The following is a 24,326-nucleotide window of genomic DNA, read 5'->3' as shown; positions in this document are numbered from 1 at the left end:
AAAGGAAAGGAGAGGTAGTTGGTGTGACATGGTCTTTTATCTGTCTCTAAACATGGCTGTCTAAAGTATGCTATTAACAGAGTTACATATTCCAATCAGACACAATTACCAAATAAGCCAAAAGGCTGCTTAAGGGATCAGTGCAGGGGGACGTGACCAATGCTGCAGGCTTGTGATAAAATCAGTGCCCAGGTATATTTGCCTAAAGGTTTTGCCAAGTAAATGTCTTCTTTTAATTATGTTCACTGATGCATTGGGTGGCATATCAAAGTGAATTTGCACAGCAGAGTGTTGAAGTGCATGGATGGGATACAGACTGGGCAAACAAATGGGAGCGTAGCTGCCGACTGTTTGCCGCGGCCCCAGTGCACAACACAAACGTATTAATGATGTCAGAGAAACAATGTTGTACTTGGCACACTGACTAACAGCAGATGGCTGGTGCAAGTTAATAACCGCAAGAATCACAAGGTCAACCAATGTTTGTTGTACACAGACACACATTTACATTAAGATTTAGTCGACTTCACAGCAGTTCTCATTCTTAAAAACACGACTATACTTTTGCATCACCATGAGCGCCCTAAGTGTTTAGAGTTAGTAAGGAAAGGAAAACTGGGTTTTGTTGGGTTCAAATGCATGCTGTGCGACTTTGAGCAAATGTAAAGAAATGATTGCATGTGTAGGGTTAACCTGCTTACCTCACTATCTGTTCAGAGACAGGCTTGTTTTGGAACTTGGCAGGGAGATCAAGGATTGGTTTGACTGTGAAACACTGGATGTCTTTAGCAGAATCGTCAAGGAAATATAACTGCTGAAATTAACTGAAATACAATTACTTCAATTGGACAATCAATAAATGCAAATTCTAATCTGTAGATTATATGTTTTATACTATTTTATTCTTATAGTTATTCTGCATTGTGATTACACTGTTATTGTTAAAATAAACAAATTAAAAAAGCAACATTAAAAAACACGGTTTTAATTGAATCAGTGAATCAAGTTGAGGATACACTGTCCAGAAGAACACTTTATGTCCTCACTGGGTGGTGTGGTTGTCTTCATCTTCTCTGCGTTGGGAAACTGTGTGAGGAGACGTGCTTCAAAATCCTCCCTGCGCTCATATTCCTTTCCACGGTATATGAACATTTTGTTCTGAAAGGCAATAAAGAAAACAGTGCGTCCTTAGATATGTACATAAAAGCTGGAACAACACGGTGCAAGCTGGTACAAATTTGCACACATTATGTGGCCATAAGCTCCACTGCCACTATTTTATGAATATGGCAGTACTAACAGCATGCAGTGTCATTTAAAAGACCATTTCACAAGATAAAATCCAGTGGCTAAAATTCATTGAGCAATGGTAGTAAGGACAGTGATGGGATAATGAAACGAAAGAAAACTGTAATATTAAAAGAAAGTTACATAATTGGGAGTGGTTTTCCTTTTAGAATTTGACCTGCTATTGTGGCTGGGCTAAAATGCCACACTATAACCTCAATTTTAAATACTTGGAAATGAGGGTGGCAAAAGGTTTTTGGCAGCGTCTCAGCGATTAGCCAATCCCAGCTGAGTCCAGTGTGGTTGCTCAGAGAGAGGACTTCTGTTTTCACGAACAGCCAGACAGTAAATGACCACTTTGCTGGCAGCTTTTTCACAAAGGGTGGTTGCTAACTACAGCTACTTATGAAGCTGCCTTCAAACCACTGTACGGTTCACACATCTCGCCAATTTAAAATCAGCATGGTAAGACTGTGGCAGCTGAGGATGGGCTCTCTGTATCCCCTCTTTACATCTTAGCAGCTTGATCTCTTCAGGAAACCATCATTGATTGTATTTATTAAAGAACTTACTAATGTATGAATTGGTACGTTCATTCATTAGCTTAACAGGTATATTACACATTTGAAAGTCAGGGTCTTATCTAGGGAGATTTGCCTACACACTATAACATTTCTTTCTTTCTTCAAAAGACCATCATTGCAGAATAGCTCACACACAGCAAACTCTATGCTGATGCACATTACACATCTCAATTTCCCAATTAATTAACCAAATTGCAGCCATGAAATATACCTTAGGCCATTTTCAAATTTGCCTTGACAGATAAGTTGACAATAGCACATTGTTTTTCATCCCTTGCAACACCAAGAAAGTTTTCTAAATCTGCCTGACAGTGCATGGCTGCAATTTTCAATTAACAACTGTAAGATTTGCCTCCAACTCTTCTCTAAATGACAGAAATTTTGTCAGTGACACCTAATATTTTCCAGTGCTTCATATTTTATGCTTATTTTTAAGAGGATGGCAGATTATGAGTGTTCTGGTCGTGCATAGTGTCACCTTAATGTCACAATTTGTATTTTAATTAGCCTCTAGCTAGGTCCAGCAAAGAAAACCACTGTGACTTCATGCTAAAATGGTGTTTTCTCTTTTGGCTGGTTGGTGAAAAGACTTACAGACGATCATACAATCAAGAGACAAATCAGCAAAAGTTCTGCTTTGCTGCAATTACCCAAGTTCAAATAAAACATATACACAGGAATTAAGCATTTTGGACATGTTTGCAGCAAAACTGAAAGATCTATAATATATGGGGTAAATGAACACAGAAAAACTGATGCAACATTAATGTTTCATGCTCTTGGCATTTAAGGTTTCCCAGAAAATGTCTGTAAAATATATGGATGCTTCCTTTCCATCTATTGCAAAAGGTTGAACTTGCACAGACTAATAAAAAGGTCATTTTGTTTTATTCCAAAACAAAGATAAATGATATAAGAAGAGTGTAGAGTGTGCTCCTAAAAATGTATGAACCAGGAACGCTCCTTCAACTCCCTTAGTGTGCTGAGGGGTCTGCCTGCAGAACATTCTGAGTGATAGAACATGACAGCTCATATCCGAGTGTCTCTGACTGTGGTATGTTAGGATACATATTTCAAACCAACTTTCACACTCACTCAGCTGCTCTTTAAGATGAGTGCTCACAGGAAACTCAATACGGGGATTAGGAAAAGTTCAGGACTGATAGGAAAAGATGGGAGAAGAGGAGAAATATGCTGACTGGATGTAAAGTGAGGAGAACAATTGAGAATATCTTTAACATATCTAACAGCTGAACACAACTCAGGAGTCTTATAGAACAAACAAATACAACAGAATCTTCTGAAGCTTCCTGACAAGGTATTGTAACCTTCCAGATTGAAACGACAACATCAGATAAATATTTTGTCTTTACAATGTTTTTTTTTCTTTGCTAGTAACAGAACAATTTAAGTAAAAGCACCCACTAATAGAAACTAGCAAACAGGCAAAACCACTGGGTTTTCACACAAAACACAAACTACATACTAAAGCAGATAATTTACACAAGTGGCTTAGCTGCATCTGCAGATACAAACAAATTACATCCAGATCCAGAGCAATTTATAATTAGCAGCTACTCTGTTGTCTAACCACATTAACAACTAATAAATCATAAGTAGCTGAATTAAGCACTCTTGCATAAAATCAATTCGTAGGGGAGGTGGATACAAAATACCTTTATCAGAGTATTGATTTTCTCACATAATTGACTTTTCCCTGAGGACACACTGATGCTGCAACACAAACGGCGATACAGAGTGTGAAACAAATATCCTTTAAACTATATTTATCTTAATTAGCGACACAGACATGAATACTTCCATAAGCACTCAAAGAAATATTTAAAACATAATTATAAAATATATATCAAGAGGGTATAGATATTCCAAGGAAAAGATACCAGGATAATGTAAGAGCCAAAATGGCAGTAAACTATCAGAATAAAACGCTCTATCTCTGAGTGTATTCATTCAGCAATACTTTATGTCACAGTAAGAATAAATGCTGCTATAAAATAATTAGGCAAAACCTGAGTCACAACAGCAGCCAATAATTACTAGGTTTAGTATTCAAAACCTGCAAACACAGTGCCTTGTATATAATGCAGCATACGGAGTGCCAGAATATAAAAAGGCAAAGCAATAAATGAATCAATTAAATGCAAATTCCTTTTGGCAAAGTCAACCTTGCATACACCCATCCTGGTTATTACATGTAAGGTCAAACCACTGCAAATAATAAAAAGACAGAGAAAAAAGAAGCTGTTCTCAAAGGTTGTTTAAATAGCCAGTTAGATTATGCTGGTGTAGCTTGCCCTGTCTGTAATGGAGTTTCTGTCCTGCCGGATGAAAGGGTTATGAGGGGCACATGGAGATCGGAAAGTAGCGAAAGGCCCTTGTGAGATGGCTGTTCCTCATAATAAAATTTAAAGGGTATCGTCAAGAGATCACCATTGAAACTGGACTTTAACATAATCTGATTCCATGAGGATTTGTAGCCCATTTAATATGCTGCTTGTGTAATAAAACATGGTTTGAAATCCTCAAAAACAATGGTTTGAGTAATGTTCCATAAGACAGCTGCAACAGGAATACATTAAAAGCAATCAAACTGTCTATTGTTAGTGTTGCTATTTCTTGTCATATAAACAACCATTGGATCTTATTGGCTCTGATCTTATGTTAAACCCACTGCAACACAGCATAACCCAGAGAAATTCCAATATTAATTGAATTTTCTGTTTAAATAAAATCTAATATGTGGACAGAACAGGATAGAAAGATCTGATATGCACACAGCAGCTATTTAGACACTCAATAAAGCCCATGATGCAAAATCAAACACCTATACAGATGTACTATATTGAGGATCACACATTTGTGAAGTTAAGTTAAAATACAGAAGTCTTTGGGTTAAGCTTCCAAGTATACTTGCTAGGGGTTATGATTACATATGGGTGTAATTATTCATTTTCATCAGGTAGTTCATATTTATAATTATTAATTAATTAATGGTGGTCATTTCAGAAATCATGACAACCACTCTACCATGAAACCACTTGTAAGAACATTTGAAGTAAAGCCCCAACTATATAAACAAACCCAGATTTGGATATTTTAAGGTTATAAATGATTCAGCAACGACCAAAAGCAATTTATAATGGGACCATATTGGCTCCTTTCATGTTGCAGTGGGTGCATAGCTCTGTGGTGCAAATGGTAATGGGACACCTTGTGATGCAGACCACGCTCAAGCTGTGGAGAAAAAGGTGTTCAGCTGAAGTTCAGGTAATGAAATTAAAGGCCGTGTTTGCAGCGTGATATGCCTTTCAATTAGACAAACAAGACTAGGTTGGTTCTCGTGGTCATATGTCAGGGCGCCACAGCTTTTAGAACTTTGTCCTGCAATGGAGGATTTTTGGGGACTTTTAAGGAACAACAATACAGTACAAGCTAGAAACAACAAAGTGTATAGGAGATAATGGAGATAAACCATGATTGCAAAAGGAAGAAGATAGGAGAGAGCACATGTTTTTAAAAGGTTTTAATTCACAGTTTTCAGCCTTTTTTCCATGAGAGACACTTTTCCCACACTGAAGGGCATCCATCCAGCACATTTCCTGGATTTAATCTATAGCCCACATGGAACAGCTGCTATGATGGGTTGTTAAGGTGCTTTCTATGATTCAATTTCATTTTCTGTGAGTGAGTAAGTAAGTGAAGCCCAGATCAGGTGGGATGTTGAACCAGTGAGTCCAGCCAAAAACATCCAAAGCCTGTGGGAGGTAGACATGTGAACCACCTATGTACTGATGGCTGAGGTTTTCAACTACATAGGCTCTGATAAACCTCACTCATCATCTTGCTGTGCTATCAACCTTATGTGGGGTGCTCAGAGTTGTGGATGATATACAGTAAGTTGATATGAGTACTCACACGTAGGAAGGAGGGGAACCCCATGCCATAATACCCTACAGCAAAGTAGTCTGGTTTGGGCCGGATGACCTTCACTATGTTCTCATAGAACTGGGCCTGCTTCCGCTGTTGGGAAATACAATGATAAGTTTCAGTGGCTGGTTTGACAAATGCATTTCTTAAATTCTGATCTTGTGAAATGTTTTTTATCATCTGTTTTATCTTGTTGCTGTGTTTCTTGGAGACTCAGGCAAGTGATTTTAATCTCCATGATATTTTCCTGCTTAAATTAAATTCAGGTTATGTATCTGTGATGAAGGCATAGTTCAACAAAAATTTGCATTACTTACCAAGGATGCACTGAGCTGCTCAAAGTCAAACATTTCATTCTCATACTGTTCAGCCAGTTCCTTTCCCAAAATTATCGCCTCCTCCCACATCTATCAAGCACATAAACATAAACACACAGTTAGTAAATGAATTATCACAACTTAAGATGAGATGAAAGATTGTTTTATGGCAATAATTTTTAATACATGTCATTTTAAAATAAATTAAATATTTTAATTCTTCTTATGTCAATAATAATTTTGTTTTTTCTTTCTGATCTAAAACATTTAAACTCAAGAAGAAAGCAAATTTATTATAGTGATGCATTTTCCCTAGAGACTTATCAAGTGCAGTGGAGTGGTGTCACAGATAGATGGGAGCTGCTCAAACATGTTGAAAGGCTTTTAAGTGGCTCCCCGACAGACTAAATTGGGCTGAGCTGATCTGGGCCAGACGAGAGGTGGATTGAGCCCAGACCGCTAGTCAGATCAGTCTGCCATCAGTGAGAGTGGTGGTGGCAACACCATCTGGGTTTGAAACTGTCCTCAGTTGATACTGCCCTCTCTGGAGTGTTGATGTATTCTTACAGCCACTGTAACACTTCCTAATCACTTTGGTTTGTTTGTGTGCATGTTTATCCAAGGCTATTTCAATTTGTTATCTCCCTGACCATATCCTGCAGAGTGACACTTGGCTAGAGAACCAAGAGCTGCGGCTGCAGCCCAACACTGATGACACATGCAAAGCCTTGGGACATCATCTCTGAGACACTCTGGCTGCAGTATTGCAGGCCCAATCCAAGTTTAGTTTACAGGCTGAAAGACATTTTTCTCCTCCACAATAACATTATAGAAGAAAAGCAGCAACCAGGTCCAATGCAGCTAGAACCTTTTTTCAGTGAATTCCCTGCTCTTCACATCACAATACAGAGATGGCATTCAAATATGTCACTGGTGGTCTAAGGGAAAAATAGAAAGAAGGACAGCAGGAGAAAAAATGGTTTCATAAAAGGTAAGGGACAACATAAAAGCGCCACAATAATGCTTATGTGGTCTGATGTGTGCTTTTGTCCATAAAAGCATCAGCTAAAAAAAAAGAGGATTATTTACAATCCCTGTTCAGGAGAAAATGAATATAAAAACTTAAGTTCAGCAGCTCATCGTCAAAACCTGCCTTTGCATGCCAGTAGAGGTATTTAACAGATGACAGCATCTAAAAATAGCATCCTCAGAGTCCAGAATTTACCATGATTATGACCATTCTTCAATGTGTTTGTGCCAGTGTGTGTTTGTGTGTGTCTTACCTTGCCCTTGTCAAAGTAATTGATAATTTGCTGGTAGAGCTGGTCCTTGAGCTGTCCTTGAGTGGTGGCCTGGTAACCATCTCTCTGAGTCAGGTGGGCTGCACATGGCTCATCTGACCACTGCAGAGGATAGAAGTCAGAATTGGGGTCAACACTGTGCAATATAATACAACGTAAAAGAGGAAAAGGTGACAAGAAATCAATCACTGAGTTATAGCCAATGCAAATGGGTGAGACTGATGTGCAGTTCTTTTTAAGCTGCCCTACACTGCGGCAGGGAAAGATGGAAACGTGGCATGGGCAATGAAACAGGCATCAGTCTATAGTGAAAGGCTCAGAGACAGCATCAATGCACTACGTACCTTCTTGTGGCTAATACTTGTTGTTATAATATTGAAAACAAAAATCTCCAGAACACAAATCGTGCTTGATTATACTAACCTATCGCAAGTCAATCCACTGAAGTGAGCTGGAGCTAGTGCAGCACAGAAAGCCATCACTTATTCTTGTGGAAACAATAACCATCACACGCATCTTACGCAAAGCTGCATAATCTTATTCATTAAAAAACAACTGAATCTGTAAACAAAGTAAAAAAAAGGCAGAAAAGTATAATGCATGGATATTTTTTATGCTGACCGTGTACCATCAGGCCTTTTTTTTTTTTTTTTTTTAACCCAGCACAGAGAATAATTTGATTCTTGACAGGCTAGGGCAATCCAGTCTGGTTAGCAGAGATTGAAAATCTGATTGGCCTCTGTGTCAAGCAAGCATATCCTAGGCATCCTGCCAGGGCTGATTTTCTTACCAGTCAGTTTTAATTGGGATTATTTAGTTTTTTGAGTAACCTGAAGAGTTAAGATCTCTAAGAAAACCTGACCAAGTTATATCTGAGGGCCACATTTGAATAGCAAAGCCAAGAAATTTACATACCCTGCTGGAGATGGGTGAAAAAGTAATTGCTCTGCACAATGTTGCTATGGCATGAAGAGGAATGCTGGGAGGCCTCGAATTAGGTTATTGACTCCTTTACAGCTGGACTGCAGCATTTCCATGGTAAAAAAGGATCTCATCATGGATGATGACTGACCATGCATCGACAAAACTACAGTGCTGATACATCAATGACAAGACATAAACTTCTATAAATTCATCAGCTGTTATTATATTGCTGCAGGTGCTGCATTGGGTGAAGAAGCCAGTTCAGGACTCATGATTGCAGTTATATATCTATGATTCATTCTTATTTAAGCAGTTTACATGTGCCTGTGTCTTCATAGATTACATGGGCAGTTTACTGAAAAAAAAAAAAAAAAAAAAAAAAAAGGATTTATCCAGACTCTGGTGGAACAAAATTACCCAATTTTCCTCAGTGAATCCTTCTCTGGAGGTATGCTATGATCAGGAATACCACAGCTGTTAGGAGATGAGCTGAATTAAAATAATAATAAGAAAAACAACTTCTGCAAATGCTACTCTGAGTGCTCAACGAGGAAAATGTAATTCTGTCACAGCCTGCCCTCCCCTGTCGGGACCTGTATGAAGACTAAAGCAGCCAGCTATTTATACAACACAGATGAGGTGGTGGGTGCAAACATTTTGGATAAAAGGGAGCGAGGAACAACTCTGAGCTCAGGGTATACCAAACACCGACTGGGAACAGACGCAGCAGCTCCTGTTGACGAGCTTTGTATGTGGATGTGGTATATTTTTGGCTAGAGGCAGAAAATTTTGAGGCTGAGAGCAGGTCTACATTATCAAAAATGTGTGATCTTAAAGAAATGCTTCATGGTAGCTAATAAATATTTATGTTTCTAATTTAAGATATTATTGCACTAAAGATGTAAAAGAAACCTGCATCTTTTCCACCTCACACCAAAGGGGGCTTACAATGAACCCTGTTATTTCCAGTAGAGGAATTTTTCTTTTCAGCTGACAGAGACCAGTAAGTAGGTGGCTGGTACCTATATTTTCTTCTGCCTTAAACTGTGTCTTAACTTTTTCAGCAAAGATCAGGAACTAGTCTTAGTTTCTATCAACTATGCAAAAAGAAAAGGTGCTTCTCAGCAAGTCTGCCTTCTTTGCAGCCATCTCATGCCACAGTGGGATTAAAGGGATGCTGACCTATCTCTCTAAATCCTGTACACATTTAAATACAGTTGTTTAATACTGAGGTTAAATGCCATCTGCATGACAACAGATTAAATGGATTTAAAAAAAGTTTTTTTTCTATTTATTTGTTGGTGGTGGTGTGTCTGTGTACCTTGAGCAGTCTGGCATGTAGCAGCAGAGTGTAGGCAGCCTCAGTGTAGTTGTCACACTCTTTGTGGAGGTCACACAGCTTGTACAGGTACCTGGCAGGAAATACCAATGATTTACTGTATTGGTCATGTCTGGGTAATCTCTCAGCCTTTAACATCAAACGGAAAGTTAACTTCGCTAGACTGATGTGTCCTGATGTCTTTGTCCTGAAATAACACTTAGACGAAACAGCTGATGGTTCAGACTATGAAAATGGAAAAGCATGTTAACAAAATATACAAATATTTCTGGATCTCTGGGGGTGTACAGCTGGGAGGGAAGGGGTTAATATGTACTGCATTCAGTAAATAGTTCGCCCAGCTGAATGTCATTGAGTGTCATATGATACTAGACTCAGAGCACAAATTATGTAGAAATGTGAACATATATAACAGGCACATGTCTAGGTCTTACCTGATGTACATTTCCTCTCTGTCTATCTCTTTGTAAAAATTCTACAAGAAGGAAAAAGAAATGACATTAAAATGGATTTAAAAGATTGAATAGATTTCCAGTAACAACCATGCTAATATACAATTTACAAAGGTTCAGTGTATCATGTTTACAATTGGTAACTAGACTATAGATAGTTTTAACAATTTATTTGGCTGGCATCAGAAACATGGTGGCAGGCTGTTACACAGCACTCTAGACTAAAACTGAAAGCTAACATTTTAAGCAACCTGATATAGCATTGAGAGAACATGACTCATAAATGTTGAATAGGCCTGTAATCTTTTCAATGCCAGTAGTCACGTGAGGCAAAATTGACATTTTAGAGTTCCCAGATGAAATGTCATTTCACAGAGGAGAGGTGTTTCAGGTGAGTTGCTCAGTGATAACACATTAATGCATTGTGACATGTGGAGGTTGTTAACGTTTCTTCTCTGTGGGTAGTTACATATGAATATGGTCAATTTTTTTCTTTACAGCAGACTATGAATACCTTTGGAAGTTCTCTGTTGATTGTGATTTCTATATGTAATTTCATTCAGGGCATTCCATATGATTGTTGTTATTACTGGGTTTGTGTGTACTAAGTAAATGAAAATAACCATCTTACAAGCACGTTGACAGTGCAGCTCATGCGGTTTTCTTTGTTCTCGTCATGCATGATGGTCCTGTAGTCCAGCAACCTCTCCAGCAGGCGGACCACCAGGGTGACGAAGTTCTCGCCTGTCTTGGCCAAGTACTTGTGCTTCCTGCAGTGCTCCAGTAAACTAGTGTGTTTTTGTGTGGAGTTTAGAGTGATAGGGTGCAGTAGTGGTTTGTGTGTGTATGTGGTTGTGGAAAAAGAGAAGCCAGAGGCAGAAAGCAAAATAAACATGAAGCACATATGAGAGGTTTTCCAACAGTTAAAAATGGCACATTTTGCCAGTGAGAATATGAAGCTACATTCTTTTGATGCCTATTAAAACAGAGTTAGCTCCCAACTGTGCTGAAAGCAAATATCACAGTGGCAAGCTGTGATGAGGAGTCCTGTGATCAGCACACTGTGATTATTTTGAGGAGTGCTATGTTGCAATTAGTATTATCTAACTTGTGAGAGGCTCAGGCGTAATCCTGGACATTAATCAACACTTACATTTTCTGAAAGAGAACTTTGTACTGCTCGTCTCCATGGCCCCCCTCCACCTCATGATCCAGCTTGGTGATGATCTCGTTCTCAAACTGCAATTACACATAGCAGGCGTAAATAATCAGTGTACCTAATTTTTCAATTCATTAACGCCATCTCCCTGTCTCACGCTCACTCTCCCTCACCGAATCAAGGCTTGGCTGAGAGGACTGTGCTTTGACTTTAAACGTGCCTCTCTTGCAGCCCAGCTGGCTGTGTGCTGGTATTTTCTGTTCATTAGTTTAAGCTTTTCTTCATCTGTGTAAATCTGGTTACAACACAAAACAGTAACATAAGACACAATATAAGACATATCTGCCTTTCTTTTGTTCTGCTGTTGCTGTGGTCTGACAGTGATTGCACTAACTTCTTGATGTACTAGTGAGTGGACTAGGCAGAAACACAAAACAGGAATGTGCAGTCAAGTCTGGAAAAAAAATAAATGCTGCCATGCTCTTAAGCCATGGATTTACATCACACAGAGGGGCTGGATTCAGCAAAGGGAATATTACTACTTTATGGCACAAAAAGAGCTTGTGCCACAGTGAAACTGATCACATTTCACTAAAAGGGAAAGAATCAGAAAGTGACATCCTCCTCCAATGAGGCAGATCCTGACTGACACATTGACTTAATGAGAATCAGTCTCTCCACCACCCAGCCAAAACAGACTGTGCTACTGGGTGGGTTATCTGAGAGAAGGATATTGGTGAAACTAACACTGTCTTTGACAGGTCTACAAGAGTCAGCAGACACATTAAAATCCATTGTGTTATGTAATCATCAGACACATGTACAATAAACATCACTTACTTGGGAGCCCACATACAGTAAACATCACAAAGCTGAAAACTGCCTGAGATATCTTATGGCAGAACAGCTGTAGCCAAACGGATTTCCTCATGCAGAAAGGTTTAATTTTGCACCGTAACGAGGCATAACATTAACTTCTATTTACCGCAGCTGTTGATAATCGCAGCATAACAAAATGAGATTTGCTGAATTACAAATAAGCTTGTGGCGATGAAACTTTTTCTGGGCTTGACCATCCCTCTGTACTATTTACTCTGCCTCAGATGAACACACCAACAATCACCGCTTTTCATACTGTTCTCTTGCCACTACTTCTCTACTATCATTCCACTTGTCTTTCTTGTTATTTAATGTTTGTGATGACAAACCCGCTGAAAGCTGCATGTGAAGTGGAACTCGCACTGCATCATGTCGAAGAAGATGGGAATGGTGGCTTTTCGCAACTCAATCTCAGGGACTAGTGTCATCTCCAGGATTGGACCCACCATCTCTGGGATGAATTTTATCTTGTGGGGCCCTTAGAGAAACAAAAAAGACATTTATGTGTAAATGCAGAGTGTATTACACAACTTATTCAGGACACAGGCATAAATAATCCTTAATGTGCTGCAGATTTAAAAATAGCTGTTGCAAACAAAAAAGAAGTCAGGCTCATTTGTCATGTTTCATGGCAATCACATGGTCAATAAATTCAAACCAAATACCTCAGGTAAGAAAATAGCAAGGGGTTCATTAAAAACCCAGTGAATGAGTCGATCTAATCTGGTGGAAAGCTCTAATTAAGGATCACAGGGTGTATGTTACAATGAGACAAGTTTAAGTGAGGCACAGGTGCCCCAATCTCCATACTACAATCTCATTACACTGAGACTTGACTGCTGAGTCTCTCTGAACACAACGCAAAGCTAATTAACACATGATTGTCTATATTTAGCTGCTGCTTTTTGTTGGGTTGACTTGTAATGACTGTACGGGTCCTTAGTTGGCAGGTAATTGTAAACAGAAATTGAGAAATACCTTCAACATGTGTCAATTGCTGCTGTTGTACTGTGAAGTTTCTATGACTGACTAAACTAATTAAGTGAAACAATATTATATATATACTTCTGTTTTAATAAAAGCAAAACTGAATATATTGACAGCAGAGTTATTACCAAGATTGTACCACATATCCCTGATTTCAAAGCCAATTTGTCTTCTCATGTCCTGGTACCTGAAACACAAACAGAATAAAGGTTAGGTTGAATCATTCCATAGAAGATAATTATAAAAATGATGGGGATTAATTATGACAACCAAAAGCAGTGAAGCCTAAATTAGGCTACAGCTGAATGTGTGGGACTGGAACCCCACAACCGCCAGTACATCATCACCATTATTTAAAATATGAAAATTTTAGTATAAATTAGAAAAAAAAAAACAAGAAAGAAATAAAAAGTGAACTTAAGACAAAATTTGAATTCAACAAAAAACATCAGGTGCTATTTCTTGTCAGATATATTTTTAGTTATTATTCTAGGCCTATCAAAGTAAAAAAAAATAATAATTTCATTGCTCCTCTAAGTGCTGCTTTGTGCTTATCAACCTCCAAATTACTATTGTCTTCCTGTAGAGAGCTACTTTAAATCTTTCTCATGCGTGCTGGAGTGACAACCATTACACAAGCACATAATAAGACAATTTAAACAGATTCATGGTGTGATCATGTTAAGTTTTGTTTTTGCAAGGAACACAAATGCATACAAATGATTTCCACTCATGCAAGTTTGCAACATACACACACACTGATAGTCAGCAGATTGTCAACTATAGCCTTCTCTTCTGTTTATGCATTTGAACACCCTGAAGACACAGGACAGATGACATGTTTGATCACACAGTCTTTGTTGGTACTAGTCTCTTAGTCTGTCAGGAGTGTCATCATTTGGATTTAATGTGTTTCCGAGGCCTTACATAAAGACTTGCAAAATCAGCAGGAAGGATCACTTCCATCACGACTCCTTTTGTGTAGCTTTTACAAAAAAGGACTAACATATTGATTAGCTCCGCCATGCCGAGGTTCTGCACCAATCTCTGTGGCACTTTGTGCCTGTCTCTTTGCCTGCCACACTGTCCCAGGTCAAAGAAAGTAAAGAGGAGAGACAGTAAATGATGGAAACTAAGAGGAGTGAAAACGATGGGTAAAAAGACAGAAAGTGAGACTAGTTCTGTGAAACCGATAGAATGAAGCAGAAGTAATGCTTTAGTTCTTTCAAAACCAATAAAACATTTTATAAGAAAAGAAAAGAAGTTGAACCATGAAATTATTTTAAAACCAAGAATATAGAGGACACAATGAAGATAAAGGTTCTGCGGGAGCTATTCCTTGTCGTTTTCACCTACTTCGACTGGCTTGGTATGGAACACTTTAACCGCACCACTGCATGCTGAGAAGTAATCAAATGTATTTTCACTGCTGGCTCACTGTGGGAAATATCTGCACTGAAATGCTTTTTTTGTGGTTCTGTTTTGGAGCAGTTCCAAAACTTCACACAGTCTCTGCCCTTCTGACCAGGCTGCTAAAACAGAAAAATTAGTGCAGTGTGGCCCACTGCTCTGTGATATGCTTAAGCATTAGTCAAGACTCAAATGTCAATAAAGGTCTAAGGTAAACGACCTCAGGAAAATTTTGCATTTGGTTGTATTCTGCAATATTTTAAAAATGAACGGTAGCAAGAGTTGAATGTAATTACTGTGTATAGATGAACTGATAACTTTTGTCCTGCCAACAACAACCAGTTAGTGAAGACACACATCAGGAGATGCCTCTGATTCCTCGTTTTCACAGATGCAATGACACCTTGGCATGACATTGTATGAAAGTGAAAAGATGAGTCTGAGGTTGAAGAAGTTGACATTGACCTCAAATTAATACCTATTTAGAGCCTCTTTCACACATTGCAACATTTTCAGAGCCCTGACATAATTCTGAAAGCCAAATGACTGTTTTTCCAATATGATCCAAAGGCACAAGGCACACTAATGCATTTTGACATAAAAGATAAGAGCATTTAAAGAATCCTTTACAAAGATGCCGCCTTACCTCTTTGCAGCCTAGCCTGAGAAAAACACTTCACCATATTTATCTATCAAAGGGAGGATGTTGCAAAGCCCAATGATTGATCTTTAGACAGAGTATTGGCCAGATGATAAAATATAAATAAATGCCCATCTGTATTTATTACTGTAAAGCTGCATGCAAAATAGAAAAACCAGTTATGCATTATGTATTACATCTTGCCTCTGATCCACACTTTTAAGTGCTACTGTATGAGTGTCTTGTAGGTTTTTTTGCCCACACATATTTGTGTGTAATTATGCTCACAACATGCATGCCTGCCAGATGAAGCATGTGGTTTTGGTGTCTCCACATATGGGGGTGCAGATGACAGCTCAGAATGCATGGTGTCTTCATCTCAGCTGAGACAGATGCAGGGTGCTATTCTGTCACATTCCCATAGCAAGTGACACAGGCAGCTACAACTGTCAGCTGTCAAGACCTACAACACATACCTGTCAGCTCAAGCTCTCTTTAAGGTTAGCTAAGATTAACATTAACATGTTTACACAGGGACAGCAGTGAGTGGTGAGTGGATCTGCCGCTCTGCTACCTCTCAAAGCGTAATGCAGCTGGGTCAGGGGCCAAAGAGCGATATTTAGAGGAGAACAGAGGAAACAGAGTTGGAAGCTGAGGTGATGGAAACAAGAGATGGCGAAAGAATATGGAACGAATTGTCAGATTCAGGAAGCAAGGAATAAAAACACTGCAGGCTTACAGGCCCACTGTCTGTCAATAACAGATGAGATGTGATCAAAGCCAAGAGCAAAGGAATTGTGAGCTATTTACAAACCCTGACATCCCTCTCTTCATCACCCATATGCATGTACCATGACAATGATGGTCCTGCATGCTAACTTACCCAGCTCCTTGTACCTGGCTGGCCTTAGCCTTTCTATATAAAAAGTGAAAAGTGTAACCGAATTATGTAAGACACGTGTCTTACATCAGTATTCTTTGTGTGAAAAGCAAATGAGAATCACATAGAAGTATCAGGGTAATGGAATCTCACAAATAGCACAGAAAGATGTGTGATGCAGGAGAAAAAGTGATGCAGAACGCTAAAGAGCTGTGCTCCACACATTTTTGATTTTACCCCTCTGTTCTCTGCTCCTGAGCAAGGCACAATAATTGGTATTGCAGGCAGGACCGACAGTTCATGCGCCAGCACACAAGGAAATGGGATGCACAGAGAGCGACGTAAAAGAGAGAAGGTGAGAGGTAGGTGGTGGGAGACAGACAAAAAGGCAGAGAAGGAGAGTGGGTGGGTAGACAGTGGGTGAAAGAGAAACTCACAAACCCTGTATAATATCCCATTCACTTGCTATGGAAGCAACTCAGTTGTATTTGTATGACATGTTTGAGAATGTCAAACAGTTTGGAAACAGCAAAACATACATCAGCGCTTTCCTGCGCTCGCACAAGGAACGTGAGATAGCTGTTTCTTGGGTGGTTGGGAATATCTTGTTCACAGTGTTTGGATGTTTGCCTGTGAGTTTATCCAGCCCAATAATAAAGCACTGACCAGTTAGAAGTCTCACTGTCAAACATGTGCCAGTGTGATGCATGGTGTAGTGACAAAAGCTCCTCCAAATGAAGATAAGAGCCTACATGCTCCCCATCTGCCCAGAAAGCATTTACACATTTGGCTGCATTACCAGTCTTTATAAGAAATACTAATGCAGATTAATGACTTTCGTAGATTCGGGCAGTGGATAAGTGGGAAATAAAACCACTATGAACATATAACTGGAAGAAGGGTTAGGTTTCAGAGCAGATTTTCAGACAATAAATGTCTTCCAGTAACAATTGTGGATTTAAAACTTCAGGCACTGATAACCTCTGTGCAGTGTGCTAGCAAACCTTCTCCCTTTTATCTGTGAAGAGGATAAGAATGCATGCATGTAGAAGATGAGCTAAAGAGAGACCAAAGCCCTTCATTCTGAAAGGGGATTCCTGACATTTTCTTGATGCCTGAGTTTTTAATAAACAATGTGCTTCACATAACCCCTGGCATTAATATGAGCTGTTCTGCTTTGTGAACAACCAGTGCAGCCTCTGTCTGAGCCATTTTTGGGATGTTTGGCATGTTTGGTAACCATGTCACTCTATTCATGCTTTTTGGGGGGTGGGGGAGGGGGATTAGCTCTGTTGCTGTGCAATGAGTATGTCCTGTGGGTTGAGACAGCTACTATACTCACTTGTGGAAGATCTTGGCTCTTTTGTCGCTTGAGAAGTTCTCCAGCTGCAATGACTCCTGGGTGAGGAAGGCTACAGCAAGGTGAAAGTAGTTGTTCCACAGCTGGCCCAGATAAAACAGAAAGACAGTGTATGGTTGAGGAACAAAAAAACAAATATTAAACTTTGTGGTCTGGATTCTTGATACTTCGAGAGGGTTAGATGAGAGTGGTATATTTTTTGACAGAGGAAAGTTATTCCAGTTAAAGTAGAGGTTGGTGATTTTTGCCTTCTGCCACTGGCCTTCACAGCAGCCTTCACAGCTGTGCAAATACAGTAGTCCATTTATGCATAGGGCATTCAAAGACTACAAAAGACTACATAGACACACATTCAAAGTCCAAACATATAAAATTATATGACTATTTAATTTATAATTCTGTATTTGGCTGAATAAGATTATGTGATTTCACCCAGACAAATTAAGAAAAACCAACAGCTTTATTCACACATCATAAACAGAGCTCCAAGTTAAGTCACACTAAAAGCACTCGAACAACAACAATCAATTCATAAATGCTTTAAAAAACTCTGCAAAGTTTAGCTGTTGACTACATTAACATTCTTCTATATGTCAAACATTTAAAAAGCAGGAAGAAAATGTTGCTTCATTCCAAGGGCGGCAGCTTAAAATATTCAGAAATACACATCAATCTGCAGGCCATTAACAATAATTGATGTTCTCTCTCCACATTTTTTATGCCTACTACCTTCGATGAGCTTTTATTTATTCAGAAGGTCCAACATTGCTGCACCTGGAACATTAAAACCCGCCCAGACTTTTAAAAACTGCTGTTAATTGTACTTTAAACAACAATGCAATGATAGCTTGACTAAAAGAACTGGGAAGGAGGGGGCTGGTATCCAAAATGTCAGCTCTTACCTGTAGCTCAAAGTTTGTTTGATCCAGAAACTTCTTGTTCAACACTGCTGCGTACTGACTAATGGCTCGCAGGAACACTCTGGAAAGATAAGCAAAAAGTGTTTTTATATAATCTTCTTACGTGTTTTGTTTTTTTACCTTAAAGGTGTTTACATTAAATACTTTCTTATTGCATCGGCTCAGAGGTCATTTTTAAACAGTTCTGTGTTAATGGAGTAGCCCCCAGGTGTTCATACTCACAGCCACTGCAAGCAACACTGTACACAACATTGGCCCAAATGTGATGGTACAAAGTACAACACAGTGATGTGATCCACCATCATGGATCACCCCATGATGTACTGTTGCTGCCACCTCATATATAAACACTATAACAACTCTGACACAGAATTCAGTCTATGGAGATTCTCAGTCATCCAGGGGAAGTTATCCATGTCATGACTCAACCTCTACCCACAGAAGTTAGAAAATTTTGAATAACATTTTATATTTTCTTAAAATTCTATTTTCTTAAATTTATTTGGGTAATACCTGGCCAAAAACATTTGATTAAAAAGAAGAGACACCATTTTTTTGCCATTCTTAGCTACTTTCAGCTACTCTCCATCAGCAGTCCCATGGAAGGAAACTCCAAACAATGCATAATACAAAACAAAAAAACTATATGAATTATACAATGAACACTAGAAAACAGTAGTTTTGAAGCTGTAGCCAGACAGAAAGAGGTACAAATGTAGTTTGTGCCTCCATGAAGAAAGGAGGTTCGCCCTTGTGATATGTGCTTTAGAGGTGAAACACAGGTTCTTTCCCTTTGGGAGAATGAAGTACAGAAGCACTTGCAGCACTGCCGAAAAATGATGTGATGAGTAGATCTTAATGAGAAGACTGTCTGATGGCTTAATCCACTCTGATGGTGCAGAATTAAATGTTAATAACTTAAGTGGCATGAAGCTTTTAGAGGGGAATTATGATTGCTACTTACAGAGTCAGAGGCCCATCCGCTATTTAACTTCACTCCCTGGCGGAACCAGCCATACAACACTGTCTGTGCTAATCTCTAAGAATTACCCACCAGGGGAAAAAAAGTCCTTATCATGAACTTTGGAGAAAACGTCTACCGCAGCATTTTCAATCAACTATTTCTCTGTTTCAGTTGGTGTGAGCTACACACAGCTACTTATGAATAAACTATCTGCAACAAACGATTGCCACAGGCAAAATATAAAGATACATCAGAATGCACAATAAAAAATGGCAAAGTGAAACAAGGACAACTGTTATGTCATTTGAGAAGATTGCATCAGGATTTCATAAGCAGGCAATAAAGCGACATTAAGATGTAATGCTCATGTTACTGATGCTGGCAGCTGAGCAGACATCTGCTGCACAGGCAGAGCTGTGCACCTTTGTCATGGCCCAAGCTAAACCCTTACTGGAACTGGGTCTCCTGATGTTACTCAGACATCATTTAGGAGTCTCTTAATGTTTTCAGCTACATGGGCCCCTGGCACCAGAGCTTACTGGAAGATCACAATTTTATTGGTGGGGTTTCCCTTAGTGTCTAACTGGGTTTGAACAGGAATAACCATCACTGCTGAGACTGCAACGCTGTGGGATCTGTGGTATTTTAAAACCATACAAAATTCATGTTCCACATTTATCTCTGTTACTGACTAAATGCTATCTGGGTCTTATTGTGATACATATTAATAGTCACCCTAATCATTATGTGCAAAGGTTAAACATCATCAAACACCTTTGGATAAGCCATTAAAAGTCCATTTCTCTGGCGCTATGGCCTCAGAGTGGCGGACCCCCCTCCTATTACTTGAGCACTCAGACAGCCTATTACCACCATCCTGTCTGCACGAGCACAGGCTCCCCCTCTACACACCTCACTCAATTTTCTGCAGCTGTGAACATGCCAATATAGTTGATACGCTTAACAGTGGACTGATGCTAAAAAGTGTTTCCATCCACTGCACCTGTCGGGTGAGAAACATTACTGCTCAATACGTGAGGCTCATTAGTTTTAGTTATAGCTTTCAAAAATAAAAAGAACGCTTTATTGCTTAGTTCCAATATTAAAAAAACACAAACAAAAAAAGTTGGAGGAGGCAGCAGTTACTGAGCAAAGTAAAACTATCAGGTTGCAGGTGAATATTGGCAAGAGTGTGGTTTTTATTTTGGTATTTATTGGTGTTAGTAATAGACAAGTCTTTGCACTGTTTATAGTCAGTAACGTCCTGTAACCTAGTAAAGCTTTTGTTGCATCAGCCTGTATATCACTGGCAGCTTCTGCCCTGGAATCCACAGATGACTGGCTTTCAGCTACAGTAAAAATGTATTTTGCTTTCTAAAAAAAACACACTTGAATAAAACTTAACTATATATAAAAAAAAAAATAATAAAAAAAAAGTTTAAAAATTCACTGATTGGACTCTTCTACAAATCAACATTAAGGTACATCACAATAGAGAAAAAATAATTCCCCCCAAAAAAAAAAAAAAAAAAAGAATAAATGTTTTATTGTGTATCAACTAGATCAATACAGACAACTACAGACCTAAAAAACCCCAATCTGCATTATACCAACCTTAATCAATGGTGTAATACTCAGAGATGCAATAAAACATTACGGTAACCTAGTTAGTTAGTTTAATTCTTTTGCTGTGCAATGGCTAACTTATATGTGGAGACTGTGATTGTCCAACTAAATGAATTGCTAATTACCAATAGCTGTAATTTCTACTGACATTTCCAACGTAGCATGGAGCTCCCACCGCTGGGCCACAGTGAGGAAAGGAGTAAGATCAATACTCTTCACAGCTTCTGGCTAAATATGACTCAACATGGAAAATGCAGCTGAAATCAACCATGTATTCTTAATCTCCCTTTCCTAGTAGAGGCACCCATTCACAGCTCCACTACAATTGGTTGATGATCAGGGCCGATGAAACCTCCTGTGCTCTCTACATGACTGATGTGCAGTATCTGTACACTAATGTGAGATGGTTTCCATAAACATGCTTTATGAATACATCTCTCAAATGATGTAACTTTCATGATAATGCAAACTCCACCACCTAAAAGCCTATTGAAAGGCAGCAGCCTGCCTTATTGCAGACATATAATGGGCTTTAATGAACAGACAGGACAGTTCCTCTGTGAGCACATCCTGCCATTAATTAAAGTGAAAAACTTAATGAGGTGGATGAAAATAGAATATACATTTCTTCACAGTAGACTCTCACTAAGACACACCAAAAAGACCATTTCAAAAAAGATTAAAGACATTCAGAGTTAATTTCTTGAACTTAGAAGTATTTTTTTAATGTGTGAGATTTTAAAATTGTGGTCCTTAAATACATATGATATATAAAAAAGGGACTACTGTGTATTTAAATTAATGCAAGAGGAATTATTTATATAAATATGCCATTACTGTACAGACTATAAGTATTCATATTGATTAATCATATCAGTTTCAGAGGATATTATTTGCACAGAAACAGCAAAATGAGCATGAGGACTAAACACCAAGACTCACTACATAGTGAAGATTAACTGGATATTATAGAGAATGTAGTGTCACTGCTCTTTTAGGCTTGCATTATTAACAAAGCCAAATGTCAGGGGGCAGGTTCTTGGCTGCCTTACAACATCTTTGACAGCCAGTCATTATGCTGAAGACAGAAAATAAGACGTTCAGATGCAGAGGGAGAGACAATGATAAACAGTTCTTTATAAGTTCATTACAACTACGAGCAAAAAGTTAATGACTGGGAAATTTAAACTGCCACTATAAATGTAATCAAGGACTTATCCAGTGCATTTAGTGCTTGTTTTACACATTCAGCTAAGCCATCAAACATTTCCGGGGACTCCCTAAAAATGTGGAATTCCTAAAATCAGCCTGCCCCCTTGTTGCTTTCTGTTTTTTCATTTAAAGTTTAGCAAAAATTAAGTTAAGTATTATTAAGTTATTAATTAAGGTAGCTTTAATCATCTTCAGAAATCACAGACTTTACAAATGTTCCTATTAGTGAGACAAAAACACAATTTGGAGATCCTTTAACTTTTTCCTTTGGCAGAGTAAAAGCGCTCCTACACATTAGGGTCATTTTGATACAGTATATATACAAATGACATTTAACTGTCACTGTCAGAAAACCACCCCCTTTCTGGTTATTGATGGCGTTTCTGTACGTTTACATTTCAGCATAGACTGCAGACGATTTGCTTTTAATACCACTGCTTTTAAAAAACAATTAAATCGGTCGACTTCTGGCAGAAAGTACAAAGATGATCTGCACCACAGACACTGAGCATATATGCTAATGGGAATTTATCAGCAGATCATACTTGCTAATTGAGTTCAGAGAGCATCCCTGATAATGATCATCATCTATTTGCATATTATTGCTGAATAGATGGCTTATCTACCTGTGCTCAGAGATAAGACAAGGTCAAAAACCATCATTATCAGACCTATTTATTAAATTAGATTACTTCTATTTCAAACACCTAATCTAACATTAGATCAATTCATCTGTCAACACAGTTTTAACCCAAATCTTACTCCAATGTGACAACTTTCCTCTAAGGCATCTTACTCAACTTTAATTAAAGTTAATCATGTCTTTTAAGACAAACTTAGCTGTAAGAATTTATACTCAGCAGCACACCCCAGGGGAGCAAAAGGAAGCTCTAATGACTTTAAAATATCACTGGCGTGAGTCAAAGAATTGCAGTCATCTATTAGACATTTCCATTTACACTAAGGGAAAAAGAACTCCACACTGTCTGACTCTAACATTTAAATTGCTTTTAGAAATAAAGAGCTCTAAAAAGCTGCCGGGAGGAAAGATAAAAACTCTGGAGAAAATACAACATAACTTCTCAAAGTTGTAAATCCATTGTGTCAATCAAATAATGTCAATTTCATGTCTATAAGCAACATGTTTTTAAATGTAGTCTTATTTTAAAGCAAGGTAGTTTTGAGCAGGTGTATGATGATTAAAAAGAAGAGCTGTGTGAACCAAAAGACCTTTAAAAAAAAAAAAAAAAAAGAACAAAGAAAAAGAAAAGAAAACAGAAAAATCAAGTAAAAGATAACTTTAGATACTGTGTGAATTGGGACACATAAAACGTGCCTGAGGGAGTATATAATATGACAGTGGAAAAGCTATGCTTATTGTCTGATACAACAGTCCATTGTGACTGTCTGTCATGAAAATACTGTGAAAACAGCTGTAGTGCCTTTGACTGCAACAGCACTGGGTAGAATGATGCCAGCGTCATAGCTGAAGCGCACTACCTTTCCCCAAGACTATAACCACAGAGATTTTAGATGTAACAATAAAAGCAAAGACAGCTTCTTCATAAATGCCACACATTTTGAGACGAGGTGAATAGATTACAAATGAGGCAACACAGGCAGATTTAGACAGGACTCCAAATATTAGCAAGCAGGAAAACTCCCACTTTCTGCACTCGAGCCAGAGTGCTGGCAAAGTTCATGTTGGGCAATGGATGAGATAATGAGGCATATTCAAAGTTATCAGATGAATCACGAAGCAATTAAAACAGACTTTAACAGTCTAAATATTTCAGTTTTTCTCTTTACTCACCATTGTTTAAAAATACAAATGATATGCCTGTACAATACTAGAGAGCAAACAGAATATGAACCCTTTGCTCAAAATTTTCACACCTTTTGTGACGATTTGGTGAAGAATGCCATGTTTCATACAGTGAACCTTGGATTCATACCCTTGACAGCACTTACAATAAGCACATTAGAGATGATTATATAGGGCCTTGGATATTAGTAGAGTGACATTCATGCTATGGGTGCCCTTTCAGTCGGTGTTGATTGCAGTGTGAATCAATCATGGTTTAAATGCCAAATTAAATACACATCAATTATGCAGTCATGAAATGGGGCCATTTGG

General features: G+C 38.5%; 1 protein-coding gene across 2 annotated transcripts in view; it reads right to left on the bottom strand.

Moving 5' to 3' along the window:
- dock1 (dedicator of cytokinesis 1) overlaps positions 1–24,326 on the bottom strand; it is a 150,097-nt gene that overhangs the window by 17,467 nt on the left and 108,304 nt on the right. For both annotated transcript variants that reach the window (XM_026315329.1, XM_026315330.1), the window contains exons 30-42: positions 18,370–18,448; positions 17,450–17,550; positions 13,306–13,364; positions 12,520–12,668; positions 11,306–11,391; positions 10,784–10,940; positions 10,135–10,175; positions 9,683–9,773; positions 7,420–7,539; positions 6,137–6,226; positions 5,808–5,912; positions 1,017–1,158; positions 702–783 (exon numbers count right to left, since the gene is read on the bottom strand). In XM_026315329.1, the coding sequence (XP_026171114.1) occupies positions 702–783; positions 1,017–1,158; positions 5,808–5,912; positions 6,137–6,226; positions 7,420–7,539; positions 9,683–9,773; positions 10,135–10,175; positions 10,784–10,940; positions 11,306–11,391; positions 12,520–12,668; positions 13,306–13,364; positions 17,450–17,550; positions 18,370–18,448 (1,302 nt within the window). The remainder of the gene's footprint in view (positions 1–701; positions 784–1,016; positions 1,159–5,807; positions 5,913–6,136; positions 6,227–7,419; positions 7,540–9,682; positions 9,774–10,134; positions 10,176–10,783; positions 10,941–11,305; positions 11,392–12,519; positions 12,669–13,305; positions 13,365–17,449; positions 17,551–18,369; positions 18,449–24,326) is intronic.

This window comes from Mastacembelus armatus, chromosome 19 (assembly GCF_900324485.2).
Source record: "Mastacembelus armatus chromosome 19, fMasArm1.2, whole genome shotgun sequence".
NCBI classification, from domain to species: domain Eukaryota; kingdom Metazoa; phylum Chordata; class Actinopteri; order Synbranchiformes; family Mastacembelidae; genus Mastacembelus; species Mastacembelus armatus.
The sequence above is the reverse complement of the archived record's forward strand: the minus strand, read 5'-3'. Positions and strand labels throughout refer to the sequence as shown.